Source organism: Nerophis lumbriciformis, linkage group LG11 (assembly GCF_033978685.3).
Source record: "Nerophis lumbriciformis linkage group LG11, RoL_Nlum_v2.1, whole genome shotgun sequence".
Classification (NCBI taxonomy): Eukaryota; Metazoa; Chordata; class Actinopteri; order Syngnathiformes; family Syngnathidae; genus Nerophis; species Nerophis lumbriciformis.
This window is the reverse complement of record NC_084558.2, coordinates 47,853,328-47,875,827: the sequence shown is the minus strand read 5'-3', so window position 1 is coordinate 47,875,827 and position 22,500 is coordinate 47,853,328. Positions and strand designations below refer to the sequence as shown.

At 38.6% G+C, this 22,500-nt stretch overlaps 1 protein-coding gene across 1 annotated transcript in view; it reads left to right on the top strand.

The window, feature by feature from the left end:
• The window catches only part of pou5f3 (POU domain, class 5, transcription factor 3), a 20,616-nt gene extending 818 nt beyond the window's left edge, over window positions 1–19,798 (top strand). The window contains exons 1-5 of the mRNA XM_061966452.2: window positions 1–76; window positions 145–256; window positions 12,837–12,967; window positions 13,179–13,343; window positions 18,828–19,798. The exon at window positions 1–76 is cut by the window's left edge and continues 818 nt beyond it. Of these exons, the coding sequence (XP_061822436.1) occupies window positions 1–76; window positions 145–256; window positions 12,837–12,967; window positions 13,179–13,343; window positions 18,828–19,103 (760 nt within the window). The 3' untranslated portion in view covers window positions 19,104–19,798. The remainder of the gene's footprint in view (window positions 77–144; window positions 257–12,836; window positions 12,968–13,178; window positions 13,344–18,827) is intronic.
• Window positions 19,799–22,500: the final 2,702 nt, after the last annotated feature.

Sequence of the window (22,500 nt, the reverse complement as noted above, 5' to 3'; positions counted from 1 at the left end):
GCCCGCGGGTCCCAACCCGGCCTCGTCAACCAGGAGCAGCGGCTCGTCCAGCGGCGGCTGTAGCGACTCGGAAGAGGTAACTCTGAACGCAATTTTTTTTTTTTATTCCAAAATCAGAAATAATTTTCAACCATTTGATTGCAGGAGAACCTTTCCACGGAAGAACTGGAGCAGTTTGCTAAAGAACTGAAACACAAACGCATCACTTGGGGCTTCACTCAGGCGGATGTTGGCCTCGCTCTGGGCAACCTCTATGGTAAATATCCCTTTTTAATCACTTTCTTGTGGTAAATATCCCTTTTTAATCACTTTCTTGTGGTAAATATCCCTTTTTAATCACTTTCTTGTGGTAAATATCCCTTTTTAATCACTTTCTTGTGGTAAATATCCCTTTTAATCACTTGCTTTTGCTAAATATCCCTTTTTAATCATTTTCTTTTGCTAAATACCCATTTTAATCACTCTTTTGCTAAATATTACTTTTGAATCATTCTTTTGCTTATTGTTGCTTTTTAATCACTTTCTTTTGCTTAATGTTGCTTTTATTTAGCTAAATTGCTTTTTAATCACCTTTTGGTAAATGTTGCCATTTAATCACCTCTTTTTCCAAATATTGCTTTTTAATCACCTTTTGCTAAATGTTGCTTTTTAATCACCTTATTTTGGTAAATATTGCCATTTAATCACCTTCTTTTGCTAAATGTTGCTTTTTAATCACCTTATTTTTGTAAATATTGCCATTTAATCACCTTCTTTTGCTAAATGTTGCTTTTTAATCGCCTTCTTTTGCTAAATATTGCTTTTTAATCACTTTCTTTTGCTAAATGTTGCTTTTTAATCACCTTTTGCTATATATTGCTTTTTAATCACTTTCTTTTGGTAAATGTTGCTTTTTAATCGCCTTCTTTTGCTAAATATTGCTTTTTAATCACTTTCTTTTGCTAAATATTGCTTTTTAATCACTTACTTTTGCTAAATATTGCTTTTCAATCACTTTCTTTTGCTAAATATTGCTTTTTAATCACTTTCTGTTGCTAAATATTGCTTTTTAATCACCTTTTGCTAAATATTGCTTTTTAATCACATTCTTTGGTAAACATTGCTTTTTAATCACTTTTCTTTGGTAAACAATGCTTTTTAATCACTTTTCTTTGGTAAACATTGCTTTTTAATCACTTTTCTTTGGTAAACATTGCTTTTTAATCACTTTCTTTTGGCAAATGTCCATTTTTAATCACTTTCTTTTGGCAAATGTCCATTTTTAATCACTTTCTTTTGGCAAATGTCCATTTTTAATCACTTTCTTTTGGCAAATGTCCATTTATAATCACTTTCTTTTGGCAAATGTCCATTTTTAATCACCTTATTTTGGCAAATGTCCATTTTTAATCACCTTATTTTGGTAAATGTCCCTTTTTAATCACTTTTCTTTGGTAAACATTGCTTTTTAATCACTTTCTTTTGGCAAATGTCCATTTTTAATCACTTTCTTTTGGCAAATGTCCATTTTTAATCACTTTCTTTTGGCAAATGTCCATTTTTAATCACTTTCTTTTGGCAAATGTCCATTTTTAATCACTTTCTTTTGGCAAATGTCCATTTTTAATCACTTTCTTTTGGTAAATGTCCATTTTTAATCACTTTCTTTTGGCAAATGTCCATTTTTAATCACCTTGTTTTGGTAAATGTCCATTTTTAATCACTTTGTTTTGGTAAATGTTCATTTTTAATCACCTTGTTTTGGTAAATGTCCCTTTTTAATCACCTTCTTTTATAGGAAACTTCACTTGACACCTTTTTTACACCAGTCGGTGTTAAAATGTATTTACTTGATAAATTACATTTTAATTACATCCACCTTAGAATATTCTATTCATCAGCAGCACATTTATAAAAGATCCATACTTAAACGTCCAAACTTATTCCACCAGCAGATTGAAAAGTCAAAACATGGGTGGGGGGCATTTTTAATCTTGTAAAAAAAAAAAAATTTAAAGACCACTTTGTGCTGTAGGTTACACATCGTATTGTTAATTAGTATAACAATTATAGCATTTTCTTATTACATTTTGTCTTCTTGTTTACATTTGTACTTTTTTTGGTTAGATTTGATTTGGACAATATGCTGCGAGCCAAAATGACCCCCGATCCACACTTTGTACTCCCCTGAAGTAGGGAGGAGGGGGTGGGGCCTCATCTTCATCAGGTCGGGGGTCTTTGGTCATGAAAACATTGACGATCCCTTTTTAATCTGCATCACGTTTTCTTGGCTCACAGCATGCTGGCAAAATGAAATCAAACCAAAATAAAGTAAACATTTCTGCAAAAAGATATCATGTAATTAGAAGACACATAAATATGTTAGCAAAAACACAATATAATTAATTAGAAAGATAAAACTAACAATGTAAGCAAAAGTACATAATGTAATGAGAAAACAAAACATAAAAAATTGTAAACAAAAAGACAAAGTACCCGGTAATGGAAAATAAAATATTAAAAAGTAAGCAAAATGACACTGTAATGAGAGATTTAAAAAAAAAATGTTCGCAAAATGTAATTTAATGAGAAAGCAAAATAATAAAAATATAAGCAAAAAGACAATGTATGGTAATCAGAAAAAACTTACATGTTAGCAAAAACACAGTGTCATTAGAAAGAAAAATTGTAAAAATGTAAGCAAAATTACATAATGTAATAAGAAAACAAAACATTAAAAAATGTAAACAAAGACAAAGTAATAGGAAATAAAACATTAACAATGTAAGCAAAATGACACCAATGAGAAAAAATATAAAAATGTTTGCAAAATGTAATTTAATGAGAAAACAACAATAAAAATGTAAGCAAAAAGGCAATGTAATCAGAAAAAAGTTAGTTAGCAAAAACACAATGTAGTTAGAAAGAAAAACAGTAAAAATGTAAGCAAAAAGACAAAATGTAACGCGAATTTAAACATTTTAAAAATGTAAGCAAATTACATAATGTAATGACAAAAAAATGTAGGCAAAAAGACAGTCATGGGAAATAAAACATTAAAAAGTAAGCAAAATGACACTGTAATGAGAACAAATGTAAACATTTTCGCAAAATGTAATTTCATGAGAAAACAAAACAAATGTAAGCAGAAAGACATGTCAGAAAAAACTTAAATATGTTAGCAAAAATGCAATGTAATTTAGAAAGAGAAACCGTAAAAATGTAAGCAAAAAGACAAAATGTAACGAAAATAAAAAATTATTAATGTAAGCAAAATGTAATTTGATGACAAAACAAAACAGTAAAAATGTAAGCAAACAGACAAATTGTAATGAGAAAAAAAACCCAGTACAGATGTTGGCAAAAACATAATGTAATTAGAAATAAAAACAGTAAACATTTAAGAAAAAAGACAAAGTAGTGAGGGAAAAATAAAATGAAAACAAAAACAATGTAATGAGGTAAAAACGTAAATATGTTGGCAAAAACACAATATAATTAAAAAGAAAAACCGTAAAAATGAAAGCAAAAAGACAATGTAATGAGAAAACAAATCGGTACACATGTTGGCAAAACACAATGTAATTAAAAAGAAAACCAGTAAATATGTATGCAAAAACACAGAATGAGGAAAAAAAATTTGATGAGAAAAGAAAAAACAGTAAAAAAGTAAGCAAACAGACAAAATGTAATGAGAAAACAAAAAAAGTACAGATGTTAGCAAAAGCACAATGTAATTAGAAAAGAAAAAACAGTAAAAATGTAAACAAACAAATGTAATGAGAAAACCAAACAGTACAGATGTTAGCAAAAACACAATGTAATTAGAAATAAAAACAGTAAAAATGTAAGAAAAAAGACAAAGTAGTGAGGAAAAAAATAAAATGTAAACAAAAACAATGTAATGAGGAAAACAATGTAAATATGTTAGCAAAAACACAATATAATTAACAAGAAAAAAACGTAAAAATGAAAGAAAAAAAGACAAAATGTAATGAGAAAACAAATCGATACACGTGTTGGCAAAACACAATGTAATTAAAAAGAAAAACAGTAAATATGTATGCAAAAAGACATAGAATAATGAGGGAAAAAAATTTAATGAGAAAAGAAAAAAACAGTAAAAATGTAAGCAAACAGACAAAATGTAACTAGAAAACAAAACAGTACAGATGTTGGCAAAAGCACAACGTAATTAGAAATAAAAACCGTAAAAATGTAAGAAAAAAGACAAAGTAGTGAGGAAAAAACGTAAATATGTTAGCAAAAACACAATATAATTAACAAGAAAAACGTAAAAATGAAAGCAAAAAGACAAAATGTACCGTATTTTCCGCACTATAAGGCGCACCGGATTATTAGCCGCACCTTCAATGAATGGCATATTTCATAACTTTGTCCACCAATAAGCCGCCCCGGACTATAAGCCGCGCCTACGCTGCGCTAAAGGGAATGTCAAAAAAACAGTCAGATAGGTCAGTCAAACTTTAATAATATATTAAAAACCAGCGTTCTAACAACTCTGTCCCAAAATGTACGCAAATGTGCAATCACAAACATAGTAAAATTCAAAATAGTGCAGAGCAATAGCAACATAATGTTGCTCGAACGTTAATGTCACAACACACAAAATAAACATAGCGCTCACTTTCTGAAGTTATTCTTCATTCATAAATCCCTCGAATTTTTCTCCTTCGGTGTCCGAATTGAAAAGTTGGGCGAATGTCGTCCGGCGCTGCCTCCCTGTCTTAGTGAAGGTGTGTTCGCCTTCTGTCATCCATTGTTCCCACGCAGTTAGCAGTCTAGCTTCGAATGCCCTGTTGACACCAATATCTAGCGGCTGGAGGTCTTTTGTCAATCCACCCGGAATGACGGCGAGTATTGAATTAAGCGCGTAAGCGTATCTCTTAATGTGCTGTTATGAGCTAGCAAATATAACAACTACACTACCCAGCATGCAACGATAGTGACGAGCATGCGCGGTAGCCCTGAGAAGCGTTGTTGTATGCTGGCAGTTAGAATGTGGTTATGAGCACGCTGTGAGTAAACGTTGAGAACTCAGTTAACACGCCTCGTCTGCATTATTTATAATTAGACAGACAACACACTTAATAGGAGCCATTTTGGGGTCTTTACATAAACACACAAATAGAAATGAAACGTCACATATCCCAGCATGCACCGCGCGCTTCTTCGTCATCCACTGTTCCCACGCATTTAGCAGTCTAGCTTCGAATGCCCTGTTGACACCAATATCTAGCGGCTGGAGGTCTTTTGTCAATCCACCCGGAATGACGGCGAGTATTGAATTAAGCGCGTAAGCGTATCTCTTAATGTGATGTTATGAGCTAGCAAATATAACAACTACACTACCCAGCATGCAACGATAGTGACGAGCATGCGCGGTAGCCCTGAGAAGCGTTGTATGCTGGCAGTTAGAATGTGGTTATGAGCACGCTGTGAGTAAACGTTGAGAACTCAGTTAACACGCCTCGTCTGCATTATTTATAATTAGACAGACAACACACTTAATAGGAGCCATTTTGGGGTCTTTACATAAACACACAAATGGAAATGAAACATCACATATCCCAGCATGCACCGCGTGCTTCTTCTTCTTCCGGGGCGGGTGGTTGCTTACAGTAGAAGAAGAAGCGCTTCCTGTTCTATGGGGGCGGGTGCTTACCTTGGCGGTTGCTTGCGTAGAAGAAGAAGCGCTTCCTGTTCTACCGGGAAAAAAGATGGCGGCTGTTTACCGAAGTTGCGAGATCGAAACTTTATGAAAATGAATCGTAATATTAATCCATATATAAAGCGCACCGGGTTAAAAGCCGCACTGTCAGCTTTTGAGTAAATTTGTGGTTTTTAGGTGCGGCTAATAGTGCGGAAAATACGGTAATGAGAAAACAAATCGGTACACATGTTGGCAAAACACAATGTAATTAAAAAGAAAAACAGTAAATATATAAGCAAAAAGACAGAATAATGAGAAAAATGTAATGAGAAAAGAAAAAACAGTAAAATGTAAGCAAACAAACAAAATGTAATGAGAAGACAAAAAACTACAGATGTTAGCAAAAGCACAATGTAATTAGAAATAAAAACAGTAAGAATGTAAGAAAAAAGACAAAGTAGTGAGGAAAAATAAAATGTAAACAAAAACAATGTAATCAGGGGAAAAAACGTAAATATGTTGGCAAAAACACAATATAATTAAAAAGAAAAACCTTAAAAATGAAAGCAAAAAGACTAAATGTAATGAGAAAACAAATCGGTACACATGTTGGCAAAACACAATGTAATTAAAAAGAAAAACAGTAAATATGTATGCAAAAAGACATAGAATAATGAGAGAAAAAAATGTAATGAGAAAAGAAAAAATGTAAACAAACAAATGTAATGAGAAAACCAAACAGTACAAATGTTAGCAAAAACACAATGTAATTAGAAATAAAAACAGTAAAAATGTAAGGAAAAAGACACAAAGTAGTGAGGAAAAAACGTAAATATGTTAGCAAAAACACAATATAATAAGAAAACACGTAAAAATCAAAGCAAAAATACAAAATGTAATGAGAAAAGAAACAACAGTAAAAATGTAAGCAAGCAAACAAATTGTAATGAGAAAACAAAAAATAGTACAGATGTTAGCAAAAACACAATGTAATTAGAAATAAAAACAGTAAAAATGTAAGAAAAAAGACACAAAGTAGTGAGGAAAAAAACGTAAATATGTTAGCAAAAACACAATACAATTAACAATAAAAACATAAAAATGAAAGCAAAAAGACCAAATGTAATGAGAAAACAAATAGGTACACATGTTGGCAAAACACAATGTAATTAAAAAGAAAAACAGTAAATACATAAGCAAAAAGACAGAATAATGAGAAAAAAAATGTAATGAGAAAAGAAAAAACGGTAAAAATGTAAAATGTTAATATTAAAAACAAATAAAATTTTGTAACCGACAACACAAACCTGACACATTTTTGTGTTTTTAGTAAAAACATTGTGAGAATTTTTTTTTAAGATAATCAAAATGGCCTCCATGCTTTGTTGGCGACTTTCACGGACCACAATGGCAGCTATTATTGACAAGTGTTGAACGTTTAGTCGGAGAACGTTCAACGTTCCTTTCAGTAACAATCAAAGCAAGGCGGAAATGTCCGGAACCTTGTGGCGAGAGTACGATACAGGTGCATGAGTTCCAATGTCTCGCCAGAACACCCGACGATACTACATGTGCACACTTCACTTGATGTCACAGCCTCATTCCAAAGTGGAATCTTTTCATTTTTGTCCTCAAAATTCTCCAAACAATTCCCCGTAATGACAATGTGAAACTTTTTTTTTATTATTATTTTTTTAGACATTTTAAAAAGGTTTTGCAAATGTATCAAAAATTCAAAACTAGGAAATCCGGGTGGAAGGACCCGAGTCAGGGAGGTGACCAAGACCATGGTCATTCTGTCAGAAATGCAGCATTTCTCCATGGAGAGAGGAGAACCTTCCAGAAGGACAATCCACCAATCAGGCCAGGCGTCATGTTTGGAGGAAACCAGGCACCAATACGGTGGTGGCAGCATCATGCTATGGGGATGGGTTTTTTTTTTTTTAGCTGCAGGTAAGGATAGAGGGAAAGATGAATGCAGCCATGTACAGAGACATCCTGGTTGAAACGCTTCCCGTCCAACCTGATGGAGCTTGCGAGGTGCTGCAGAGAGGAAAGAGAGAGAGTGCCCAAAGATAGGTGTGCCAAGCTTGTGGCATCGTGTTCAAAAAGACTCGAGGCTGGGATTGCTGCCAACTAAGTATTGAGCAAAGAGTCTGAAGACTGTTAAATTAATTTAAAAAAAAACTGAAAAACTTTTCACGTTGTATTATGGGGTATTGTGTAGAATTTTGAGGAGAAAAATTAATGTATTCCATTTTTGGAATAAGACTAACAAAACAAAATGTGGAAATAGGGAAGTGCTTTGCACCGTTTACAGTATACATACGCATGTACACACATACTACATACATACATACGTATTTGTATACTGCAAGTACATACATACTAGGTACATACATGCATACATTTGTATACTGCATGTACATACAAATATTTGTATACTGCATGTACTGTACATACATACATATTTGTATACTGCATGTACATACATACGTATTTGTATACTGCATGTACGTACATACATACTAGGTACATACATGCATACATTTGTATACTGCATGTACATACAAATATTTGTATACTGCATGTACTGTACATACATACGTATTTGTATACTGCATGTACATGTATAATACATATTGTACATACATACATCCATATGTACGTACTTGTATACTACATAGGCATATACATGCATACATACGTCCGTGTTTGTATACTGCATGTACATGCATACTACATACATACATACATACATTTGTTCGTATTTGTATACTGCATGTACATGCATACAACATACATACATATTTGTATACTACATACATACGTATGTCAATGTGTTTGTATACTGCATGTACATGCATACTACATACATACGTACATATTTGTATACTGCATGTACACGCATACTACATGCATACGTACGTATTTGTATACTGCATGTACATGCATACTACATGCATACGTACGTATTTGTATACTGCATGTACATGCATACTACATACGTACGTATTTGTATACTGCATGTAAATGCATACTACATACATACGTATTTGTATACTGCATGTACATGCATACTAAATACATACGTATTTGTGTACTGCATGTACATGCATACTACATACGTACGTATTTTTATACTGCATGTACACGCATACTACATACATACGTATTTGTATACTGCATGTACACGCATACTACATACATACGTATTTGTATACTGCATGTACAAGCATACTACATACGTACGTATTTGTATACTGCATATACATGCATACTACATACGTACGTATTTGTGTACTGCATGTACATGCATACTACATATGTACGTATTTGTATACTGCATGTACACGCATACTACATACGTACGTATTTGTATACTGCATGTACACGCATACTACATACGTACGTATTTGTATACTGCATGTACACGCATACTACATACGTACGTATTTGTATACGGCATGTACATGCATACTACATACGTACGTATTTGTATACGGCATGTACATGCATACTACATACGTACGTATTTGTATACTGCATGTACATGCATACTACATACGTACGTATTTGTATAGTGCATGTACATGCATACTACATACATACGTATTTGTATACTACATACATACGTGTTTGTATACTGCATGTACATGCATACTACATGCGTACATATTTGTATACTGCATGTACATGCATACTACATGCGTACGTATTTGTATACTGCATGTACATGCATACTACATACATACATACATACATACATATGTTCGTATTTGTATACCGCATGTATATACATACTACATACGTATGTATTTGTATACTGCATGTATATACATATTACATAAATACATATTTGTATACTGCATTTACATGTATACTACATACATACATACGTATGTTTGTATTTGTATACTGCATGTACATGCATACTACATACATACGTATTTGTATACTGTATGTACGCGCATACTACATACATACGTATTTGTATACTGCATGTACACGCATACTACATACATACGTATTTGTATACTGCATGTACATGCATACTACATACATACATACATACATACATACGTATTTGTATACTACATACATACGTGTTTGTATACTGCATTTACATGCATACTACATACATACGTATTTGTATACTACATACATACGTGTTTGTATACTGCATGTACATGCATACTACATACATACGTACGTATTTGTATACTGCATGTACATGCATACTACATACAGAACGTACATATTTATATACTGCATGTACATGCATACTACATGCGTACGTATTTGTATACTGCATGTACATGCATACTACATACATACATACATACATACATACATATGTTCGTATTTGTATACCGCATGTATATACATACTACATACGTATGTATTTGTATACTGCATGTATATACATATTACATAAATACATATTTGTATACTGCATTTACATGTATACTACATACATACATACGTATGTTTGTATTTGTATACTGCATGTACATGCATACTACATACATACGTATTTGTATACTGTATATACACGCATACTACATACATACGTATTTGTATACTGCATGTACATGCATACTACATACATACATACATACATACGTATTTGTATACTACATACATACGTGTTTGTATACTGCATTTACAGGCATACTACATACATACGTATTTGTATACTACCTACATACGTGTTTGTATACTGCATGTACATGCATACTACATACATACGTACGTATTTGTATACTGCATGTACATGCATACTACATACAGAACGTACATATTTATATACTGCATGTACAAGCATACTACATACGTACGTATTTGTATACTGCATGTACAAGCATACTACATACGTACGTATTTGTATACTGCATGTACAAGCATACTACATACGTACGTATTTGTATACTGCATGTACATGCATACTACATACGTATTTGTATACTGCATGTACACACATACTACATACGTATTTGTATACTGCATGTACACGCATACTACATACGTACGTATTTGTATACTGCATGTACATGCATACTACATACGTACGTATTTGTATACTGCATGTACATGCATACTACATACATACATACGTAATTGTATACGGCATGTACACGCATACTACATACATACGTATTTGTATACTGCATGTACACGTATACTACATACATACGTATTTGTATACTGCATGTACATGTATACTACATACATACGTATTTGTATACTGCATGTACACGCATACTACATACGTACGTATTTGTATACTGCATGCATACTACATACGTACGTATTTGTATACTGCATGTACATGCATACTACATATTGTATCTGCCTACATATACAGTGCGTACTTCAATGGGTACATATATATCTGTACTTGCGTACTACATACTTGCATAGTACATGTTTTACATCTCATTGTGTAAATTGTGTAAATGAGAAGTTGTGCGTGTCCAGGAAATAATTGATGACTTATTTCAGAGTACTGAAGTATTTACATAAGTATCTAGATAGTAAATACGAGTAAAAGTGCGTGTTAATATAGTCAAATGTATTCAACATGCTAAAACATCCAATGTTGACTTAGTATCATCTTTTTGTCAATATGTACATATACTGCACAATATAAACAGCATACCTGCCCAATCACGTTATACCTGTAGAATGATGGAGGGCGAGTTCTTGGTTTCTTATGTGGGTTTATTGTTGGGCAGTTTCATTAACGTCCTCCCAGCGCCGCAACAACACACAACAGCAGTCACGTTTTCGTCTACCGTAAAGCAGTTTGTCTGCCGTAAACAGCAATGTTGTGACACTTTTAAACAGGACAATACTGCCATCTACTGTACATGCATATGTGACAATAACATCTACGGCTTTTAAAGAGTGCACAACTGCGCACACAACAAGGAGACGAAGCAGAATGCATCATCAGAGAGGGTGTTCAGCATGGTTAGAAAAATAGTGACAGAGAATAGAACAAGGATGGACAATTCAACCCTTAACTCAACAATGAGTAGATGAGTGTTATGTGTGTGTATATGTGTTAATAAAGGAACACTGAAATTCAAGTATTTCTCTTATATATACATATATATACTGTATATAATATATAATAAAAAATATATATATACATAATAAAAAAAATATATAGCTAGAATTCACTGAAAGTCAAGTATTTCTTATATATATATATATATATATATATATATACATATATATAAAATACTTGACTTCACCCCCACCTCCCGAAATCGGAGGTCTCAAGGTTGGCAAGTATGTGTATGAGCTAACTGGGCAGTGGCCATTTTACACCATTTTTAGGGACAGAGTCCCTTTGGGACAGAGGACCCTATTGATTTTCTAGCGTTTTATTATTATTATACCGCCGCATCTTTGAGCTGTAATTTGACCCCCTTAACATGCTTCAAGTGAAGTGAATTATATTTATATAGCGCTTTTTCTCTCGTGACTCAAAGCGCTTGACATAGTGAAACCCGATATCTAAGTTACATTTGAACCAGTGCGGGTGGCACTGGGAGCGGGTGGGTAAAGTGTCTTGCCCAAGGACACGACGGCAGTGACTAGGATGGCGGAAGCGGGGATCGAACCGGCAACTCTCAAGTTGCTAGCACGGCCACTCTACCAACCGAGCTATACCGCCAAAACTCACCAAATTGGACACACACATCAGGACTGGCGAAAATTGCGATCTAATCAAAAAACCAAACACCAAAACTCAAAATTACGCTATAGCGCCCCCTAGGAAGAAAACAGACAAAACCGCCTCTAGGAATGTCGTAGAGACGTGAAACAAAAGGTCTCACTTAGACCTACATTTCATACACTGACAACCCCTAGCAAAAATCAACAGGAAGTTTGCAATTCCCCCTTCAAAACAAGAGTTGAGTAAAAACAGTCACCCTTTTTTCAAACATTATCTCCTCTGAGCGCGTTTGTCGTGTCGGCTTCAAATTAATACAGGAGAGATATTGAACCCTTCTGATTAAAAGTTGATGAAAGAGTTTTAATTACTGCTCCGGTTTGGATTTTATGAGCCCTCAAAGTCGGTCCCGTCCATTTAATTTTTTTATGCTTCCACAAGTCATGAACAAAAACTTGGTCCCCATTCCAAATCATAACCTGTGTGTGTGTGCAGGTAAGATGTTCAGCCAGACGACCATCTGTCGCTTCGAGGCGCTGCAGCTGAGTTTCAAGAACATGTGCAAGCTGAAGCCGCTGCTACAGAGATGGCTGAACGAGGCCGAGACCTCGGAAAATCCCCAGGATGTAAGTAGTCAAGTAGTCCTCCTCGCCGCTTTGCACCACAACAGAGCAGCGCCCGCTAACGGCCGTCAGCTGCTCGCTCGCTGGCGTCCTGCTGGGCGCCTCAATGGAGGACCCCTCCCCCGAAACCCCCACCTCCCAACCTCCCCCCCCCCCCCTCCGCACCTTGACCTTGTCCCAGGACCGCTACTTTACCCGCAACTGTGGTGTGCAGATGTACAAGATCGAGCGAGTCTTCGTGGACACCAGGAAGAGGAAGAGGAGGACCAGTCTGGAAGGCGCCGTCCGCTCCGCCCTGGAGTCCTACTTCGTCAAGTGTCCCAAACCCAACACGCAGGAGATCACCCACATCTCTGACGACCTCGGCCTGGAGAGAGACGTGAGTTCTACTTTGTGGCAGAAAACTGTTGATCATTGACTCTCTGCGATGCTGTCTTTAAGTTGAAGTGGGCTAGTAATCGTCTTTAAATGTCATTCATGAAGTGAAGTTGAATGATGCGGACACGTTTGTTACTGGATACTTTCTCATACGCCTTGGAGACTTTGTGTGTAAGTAATATGTGACTATAATTGTTTAATATTGACAAATGTCACCTTTTTATTGTTCAGTCATTATTACCTAGGTCTAGATTGTGTGCTTAGCTGTTGCGTAGCTGCTAGTAGCTTGTTTACCTTATGGTAAATGACTATTTAAATAAATAGAAGACATTTAGATGTTAACTCACACTAACCCTGACTTCACCACGCTAGTTCACTCAGGCTAACTATAGGACCATGCTCGTTAGCTCACGCTAACCCTGAGTTTACCACGCTAGTTCACTCACGCTAACTATAGGACTATGCTAGTTAGCTCATGCTAACCCTGAGTTTACCATGCTAGCTCACTCACGCTAACTATAGGACCTTGCTAGTTAGCTTACGCTAACCCTGAGTTTACCATGCTAGTTTACTCACGCCAACAATAGGACCATGCTAGTTAGCTCACGCTAACCCCGAGTTCACCACGCTAGTTCACCCATGTTAACTATAAGACCATGCTAGTTAGCTTGCGCTAACCCTGAGTTCACCATGCTAGTTCACTCACGTCAACTATAGGACCATGCGAGTTCACTCACGCTAACCCTGAGTTCACTCAGGCTAACTATAGAACCATGCTAATTAGCTTAGGCTAACCCTGAGTTCACCACGCTAGTTCACTCATGTTAACTATAGGACCATGCTAGTTATCTTACACTAACCCTGAGTTCACCATGCTAGTTCACTCATGTTAACTATAGGACCATGCTAGTTATCTTACACTAACCCTGAGTTCACCATGCTAGTTCACTCATGTTAACTATAGGACCATGCTAGTTATCTTACACTAACCCTGAGTTCACCATGCTAGTTCACTCATGTTAACTATAGGACCATGCTAGTTATCTTACACTAACCCTGAGTTCACCATGATAGTTCACTCACGCTAGCAATAGGACCATGCTAGTTGGTTTACGCTAACCCTGAGTTCACCACGCTAGCTCACTCGCTCTTACTCTTCGACCACCACGCTAGTTCACTCACACTAACCCTTGGACCACGCTAGTTCACTCACGCTAACCCTTAGACCACTATGCTAGTTCACTCACTCTAACCCTGAGTTCACCACGCTAGTTCACTCATGCTAACCCTGAGTTCACTCATGCTAACCCTGAGTTCACCACGCTAGTTCACTCACGCTAACCCTGAGTTCACTCACGCTAACCCTGAGTTCACCACGCTAGTTCACTCATGTTAACTATAGGACCATGCTAGTTATCTTACACTAACCCTGAGTTCACCATGATAGTTCACTCACGCTAGCAATAGGACCATGCTAGTTGGTTTACGCTAACCCTGAGTTCACCACGCTAGCTCACTCGCTCTTACTCTTCGACCACCACGCTAGTTCACTCACACTAACCCTTGGACCACGCTAGTTCACTCACACTAACCCTTGGACCACGCTAGTTCACTCACGCTAACCCTTAGACCACTATGCTAGTTCACTCACTCTAACCCTGAGTTCACCACGCTAGTTCACTCATGCTAACCCTGAGTTCACTCATGCTAACCCTGAGTTCACCACGCTAGTTCACTCACGCTAACCCTGAGTTCACTCACGCTAACCCTGAGTTCACTCACGCTAACCCTTAGATCACCACGCTAGTTCACTCATGCTAACCCTGAGTTCACCACGCTAGTTCACTCATGCTAACCCTGAGTTCACTCATGCTAACCCTGAGTTCACTCATGCTAACCCTGAGTTCACCACGCTAGTTCACTATTGCTAAACGTTGGACTACACTAGTTCATTTATGCTAACCTTTGGACAACGCTAGTTCCCACACGCTAACCCGTAGCCCATGCTAGTTCACTCATGCTAACCCTGAGTTCACCACACTAATTCACTCAGTTCATCACGCTAGTTAACTCACGCTAACTCTTGGACCACGCTAGTTCACTTATGCTAACCTTTGGACAATTCTAGTTCCCACACACTAACACGTAGACCACACTAGTTCACTCAGGCTAAGTATGGGACCTAGCTAGTTCAATCCGGCTAACTATAGGACCACGATAGTTCACTCAGGCTAACTATAGGACCACGATAGTTCACTCAGGCTAACTATAGGACCATGCTAGTTCACTCAGACTAACTATAGGACCATGCTAGTTCACTCAGGCTAACTATAGGACCATGCTAGTTCACTCAGCTAACTATAGGACCACGCTAGTTCACTCAGGCTAACTATAGGACCACGCTAGTTCACTCAGACTAACTATAGGACCACGCTTGTTCACTCAGGCTAACTTTAGGACCACGCTGGTTCACTCAGGCTAACTATAGGACCATGCTAGTTCACTCAGGCTAACCCTGAGTTCACCACGCTAGTTCACTTATGCTAACCTTTGGACAATGCTAGTTCCCACACACTAACATGTAGACCACACTAGTTCACTCAGGGCAAGTATAGGACCACACCAGTTCAGTCAGGCTAAGTATGGGACCTCGCTAGTTCACTCAGGCTAACTATAGGACCACGCCAGTCGACTCAGGCTAACTATAGGACCACGCTAGTTCACTCAGGCTAACTATAGGACCATGCTCGTTCACTTATGCTAACCTTTGGACAATGCTAGTTCCCACACACTAACCCGTATACCACACTAGTCCACTCAGGCTAAGTAAGGGATCATGCTGGTTCACTCAGGCTAACTATAGGACCATGCTAGTTCACTCAGGCTAACTATAGGACCACGCTAGTTCACTCAGGCTAACTATAGGACCATGCTGGTTCACTCAGGCTAACTATAGGACCATGCTAGTTCACTCAGGCTAACTATAGGACCACGCTCGTTCACTTATGCTAACCTTTGGACAATGCTAGTTCCCACACACTAACCCGTATACCACACTAGTCCACTCAGGCTAAGTAAGGGATCATGCTGGTTCACTCAGGCTAACTATAGGACCATGCTAGTTCACTCAGGCTAACTATAGGACCACGCTAGTTCACTCAGGCTAACTATAGGACCATGCTGGTTCACTCAGGCTAACTATAGGACCATGCTAGTTCACTCAGGCTAACTATAGGACCATGCTAGTTCACTCAGGCTAACTATAGGACCATGCTGGTTCACTCAGGCTAACTATAGGACCATGCTAGTTCACTCAGGCTAACCCTGAGTTCACCACGCTAGTTCACTTATGCTAACCTTTGGACAATGCTAGTTCCCACACACTAACACGTAGACCACACTAGTTCACTCAGGGCAAGTATAGGACCACACCAGTTCACTCAGGCTAAGTATGTGACCTTGCTAGTTCACTCAGGCTAACTATAGGACCACGCCAGTCGACTCAGGCTAACTATAGGACCATGCTGGTTCACTCAGGCTAACTATAGGACCATGCTAGTTCACTCAGGCTAACTATAGGACCATGCTAGTTCACTCAAGCTAAGTATAGGACCACGCTAGTTCACTCAGGCTCACTAAAGGACCATGCTAGTTCACTCAAGCTAACTATAGGACCATGCTAGTTCACTCAGGCTAACTATAGGACCATGCTAGTTCACTCAGGCTAACTATAGGACCATGCTGGTTCACTCAGGCTAACTATAGGACCACGCTGGTTCACTCAGGCTAACTATAGGACCACGGTAGTTCACTCAGGCTAACTATAGGACCACGCTAGTTCACTCAGCCTAACTATAGGACCACGCTAGTTCACTCAGCCTAACTATAGGACCACGCTAGTTCACTCAGGCTAGTTTACTCACGTTAACTTTAGGACCACACTAGTTCACTTAGGCTAACTATAGGACCACGCTAGTTCACTCAGGCTAACTATAGGACCATGCTAGTTCACTCAGGCTAACTATAGGACCGTGCTAGTTCACTCAGGCTAAATATAGGACCACGCTAGTTCACTCAGGCTAACTATAGGACCATACTAATTCACTCAGGCTAACTATAGGACCACGCTAGTTCACTCAGGCTAACTATAGGACCATGCTAGTTCACTCAGGCTAACTATAGGACCGTGCTAGTTCACTCAGGCTAAATATAGGACCACGCTAGTTCACTCAGGCTAACTATAGGACCATACTAATTCACTCAGGCTAACTATAGGACCACGCTAGTTCACTCAGGCTAACTATAGGACCGTGCTAGTTCACTCAGGCTAAATATAGGACCACGCTAGTTCACTCAGGCTAACTATAGGACCATACTAATTCACTCAGGCTAACTATAGGACCACGCTAGTTCACTCAGGCTAACTATAGGACCATGCTAGTTCACTCAGACTAACTATAGGACCATGCTAGTTCACTCAGGCTAACTATAGGACCATGCTAGTTCACTCAGGCTAACTATAGGACCACGCTAGTTCACTCAGGCTAAGTATAGGACCATGCTGGTTCACTCAGGCTAACTATAGGACCACGGTAGTTCACTCAGGCTAACTATAGGACCACGCTAGTTCACTCAGCCTAACTATAGGACCACGCTAGTTCACTCAGGCTAGTTTACTCACGTTAACTTTAGGACCACACTAGTTCACTCAGGCTAACTATAGGACCACGCTAGTTCACTCAGGCTAACTATAGGACCATGCTAGTTCACTCAGGCTAACTATAGGACCGTGCTAGTTCACTCAGGCTAAATATAGGACCACGCTAGTTCACTCAGGCTAACTATAGGACCATACTAATTCACTCAGGCTAACTATAGGACCATACTAATTCACTCAGGCTAACTATAGGACCATGCTAGTTCACTCAGGCTAACTATAGGACCATGCTAGTTCACTCAGGCTAACTATAGGACCGTGCTAGTTCACTCAGGCTAACTATAGGACCACGCTAGTTCACTCAGGCTAACTATAGGACCATACTAATTCACTCAGGCTAACTATAGGACCACGCTAGTTCACTCAGGCTAACTATAGGACCATGCTAGTTCACTCAGACTAACTATAGGACCATGCTAGTTCACTCAGGCTAACTATAGGACCATGCTAGTTCACTCAGGCTAACTATAGGACCACGCTAGTTCACTCAGGCTAAACCTGAGTTCACCACGCTAGTTAACTCACGCTAACTCTTGGACCACGCTAGTTCACTTATGCTAACCTTTGGACAATGCTAGTTCCCACACACTAACATGTAGACCACACTAGTTCACTCAGGCTAACTTTAGGACCACGCTAGTTCACTCAGGCTAACCCTCCTAGATTAGGCTAGTTCACCGACGCTAACAGTTTTCCACGCTAGTTCAGTGACGCTAACCGTAGAACCGTCTCGTACTCCGGACGCTGACCAAGGGTTGTGTGTGGCAGGTGGTGCGGGTGTGGTTCTGCAACCGGCGACAGAAGGGAAAGCGCTTGGCGCTGCCGCTGGACGAGGAATGCGACGGTCAGTATTACGAGCAGAGCCCCTCCCCTCTCAGCATGGCCGCCTCCCCCATCCCCAACCAGGGCTACTCGGCCGCCGCCAACTACCACGGAGCCCCGCCTCCACCTCCGCCCGCGACACTTTACCTACCCTCTCTGCATCGGGCCGACGTCCTGAAGCAGGCGCTGCATGCCGGACTGGTTGGTCACATGACCGGGTAGATGACGGATGAATTGCGTAACTCTCAGGAGTTGACAAGAGCCAAAAAGGTCGGGTGTTGTTGCACGTTTTTATGATTTTGTCCTGTTTTTAAAAAAAAAAACAAAAAAAAAAGAAGGAAAAAAAACAGCTGAAGTCAATCACCAGTTTTTTATTGTCAAGTGCCTTTTTTAATGTTTTAAATTTTTTTCTTGTACAAATATGGAAATGTTGAAAGAAGCTTCACGAATCACAACGAGCTAACGTTCCAAATGTCGCTTTATTCCGCATCCTACTGAAGACGTTTTCTGGATAAAAGTAACTCGGTTGTCATCGGTGCCTTTTTGTTTTTGTAATGTTTATTTTTGTAACCCTTCTATGTTTTGTTTTTTAAAGTCACACCTGCTGCTAACGTTGTCTCCGCCTCTCTTGCACATGTCTAGAAGTGTGACCTTGACCAAGGACAAACTAAACGCCATAATACTTTTTATTTTGTTGCGTATTTTGGAGCAACGTGCGTGTGTGCTGGGGAAGGACCGAGTGTGTTTTGTCTGCAGGCGGAGCCCGGACCTAAACCGATGATTATTCAATTAGCAAACGAGAAATGTTGACCAATCAGGTGAGACTTGAGTCTGATTCGGAATGTGACACGTGACCCGTTATTATTTTATTATTGTCTTTGCAGCTAAATGAACTTTTTCTACTTTTTTTGTCTCAACTCTTTTGTGTATTTTTTTGTTTACTTTAGTTTTAGCAGCACAAGGAAGCAACTTCATGTACTCAAAATATTAGATTTACTACTAAAGACTTGGATTTACTACTAATAATACTTTTATCCCCACTAAAGTACAGTGAAGGGTTTCTATTGAGGCCCTCAGTAGGCCACTTTGATTCATCTGTCGGACTGCTTTAAATGACAAAGAATGACATGTCCGGGTCACTTTAATTGGCGAGGAGGGCCAAGTTAAATGATGTGACAGACCACTTTAAATTAAGTGGTGGGCTACTTTAAATGTGACAGACCAGATTAAAAGATGTGGCGGGCCACTTTCATTAATAGGGAGGAGCACATTAGATGGCATGGTGGGCCAGATTAAATGTGACGGACCACGTTAAATGGTGGGGTGGGCCACATTAAATGACGTGACAGACCACATTAAATGATGTGATGAACCACATTAAATGGTGGGGTGGGCCAAATTAAATGGTGCGACAGACCGCGTTAAATGGTGGGGTGGGCCACATTAAATGATTTGACAGACCACATTGAATGGTGTGACAGACCACATTGAATGGTGTGACAGACCACATTGAATGGTGTGACAGGCCACATTAAATGACGTGACAGACCACATTAAATGACGTGACAGTCCAGCTTCAATACGTGACGGACCACTTTAAATGATGTAACAAATTACATTAAATGACGTGACAGACCACATTAAATGATGTGACAGACCACATTAAATGATGTGACAGACCACATTAAAGGACATGACAGACCACATTAAATGACGTGACAGACCACAGTAAATGACGTGACAGGCCACAGTAAATGACGTGACAGACCACAGTAAATGATGTGATGAACCACATTAAATGGTGGGGTGGGCCAAATTAAATGGTGCGACAGACCGCATTAAATGGTGGGATGGGCCACCTTAATGATTTGACAGACCACATTGAATGGTGTGACAGGCCATTTTAAATGATGTGACAGACCACATTAAATGATTTGACAGACCACATTAAATGACGTGACAGACCACTTTAAATGACGTGACAGTCCAGCTTAAATACGTGACGGACCACTTTAAATGATGTAACAAATTACATTAAATGACGTGACAGACCACATTAAATGATGTGACAGACCACTACAATGTGACGGGCCAAATGAAATGACGTGACAGGCCACATTAAATGACGTGACAGACCACATTAAATGACGTGACAGACCACATGAAATGACATGACAGACCACATTAAAGGATATGACAGACCACATTAAATGACGTGACAGACCACAGTAAATGACGTGACAGGCCACCTAAATGACGTGACAGACCACATTAAATGACGTGACAGACCACATGAAATGACATGACAGACCACATTAAAGGATATGACAGACCACATTAAATGACGTGACAGACCACAGTAAATGACGTGACAGACCACATTAAATGACGTGACAGACCACATTAAATGACGTGACAGACCACATGAAATGACATGACAGACCACATTAAAGGATATGACAGACCACATTAAATGACGTGACAGACCACAGTAAATGACGTGACAGACCACATTAAATGATGTGACAGACCACTACAATGTGACGGGCCACATGAAATGACGTGACAGGCCACATTAAAAGACGTGAAAGGCCACATTAAAAGACGTGAAAGGCCACATTAAAAGACGTGAAAGGCCACATGAAATGACGTGACAGACCACATGAAATGACGTGACAGACCACATGAAATGACATGACAGACCACATTAAATGATATGACAGACCACATTAAATGATGTGACAGACCACAGTAAATGACGTGACAGGCCACATTAAATGACGTGACAGACCACATTAAATGACGTGACAGACCACGTTAACGTGACAGGCCACTTTAAATGATATGACAGACCACATTAAATGATATGACAGACCACATCAAATGATGTGACAGACCACATCAAATGGTGTGACAGACCACATTAAATGATATGACAGACCACATTAAATGATGTGACAGACCACTTTAAATGGTGTGACAGACCACTATAATGTGATGGGCCACATTAAATGATGTGACAAACCACATTACATGACTTGACAGACCACATTAAATGATGTGGCAGACCACATGAAATGACGTGACTGACCACTATAATGTGATGGGCCACATGAAATGACGTGACAGACCACATGAAATGATGTGACAGACCACTACAATGTGATGGGCCACATTTAATGATGTGACAAACCACATTAAATGACTTGACAGACCACTTGAAATGACGTAACAGACCACGATAATGTGATGAGCCACATTAAATGATGTGACAAACCACATTAAATGACTTGACAGACCACATGAAGTGACGTGACATCTGAGCACCGGGCCTTGACTTCTGGTTGTCCAAGGTTAATGACATTGATTGATTGATTGATTGGTCAACGTACTTCATTACACAGTGTGTACAGCGTGCCATCACTTCATAACACAACACTTTGTTGACACCTTCCAAATCCTTTTTACAGTTTTTCTCTCAGTTTTCTGTCATTTTCATGGCCGCTGTAAGAACAAAATAAAAACTTCAACGAAAAGAGTCTAGAATGTCCGCTAAAGTTGCGACGAGCTGCCATTTATTTATGTTCGATTGTGTTCGTGTCGTCCTTTCAGTCTGGCA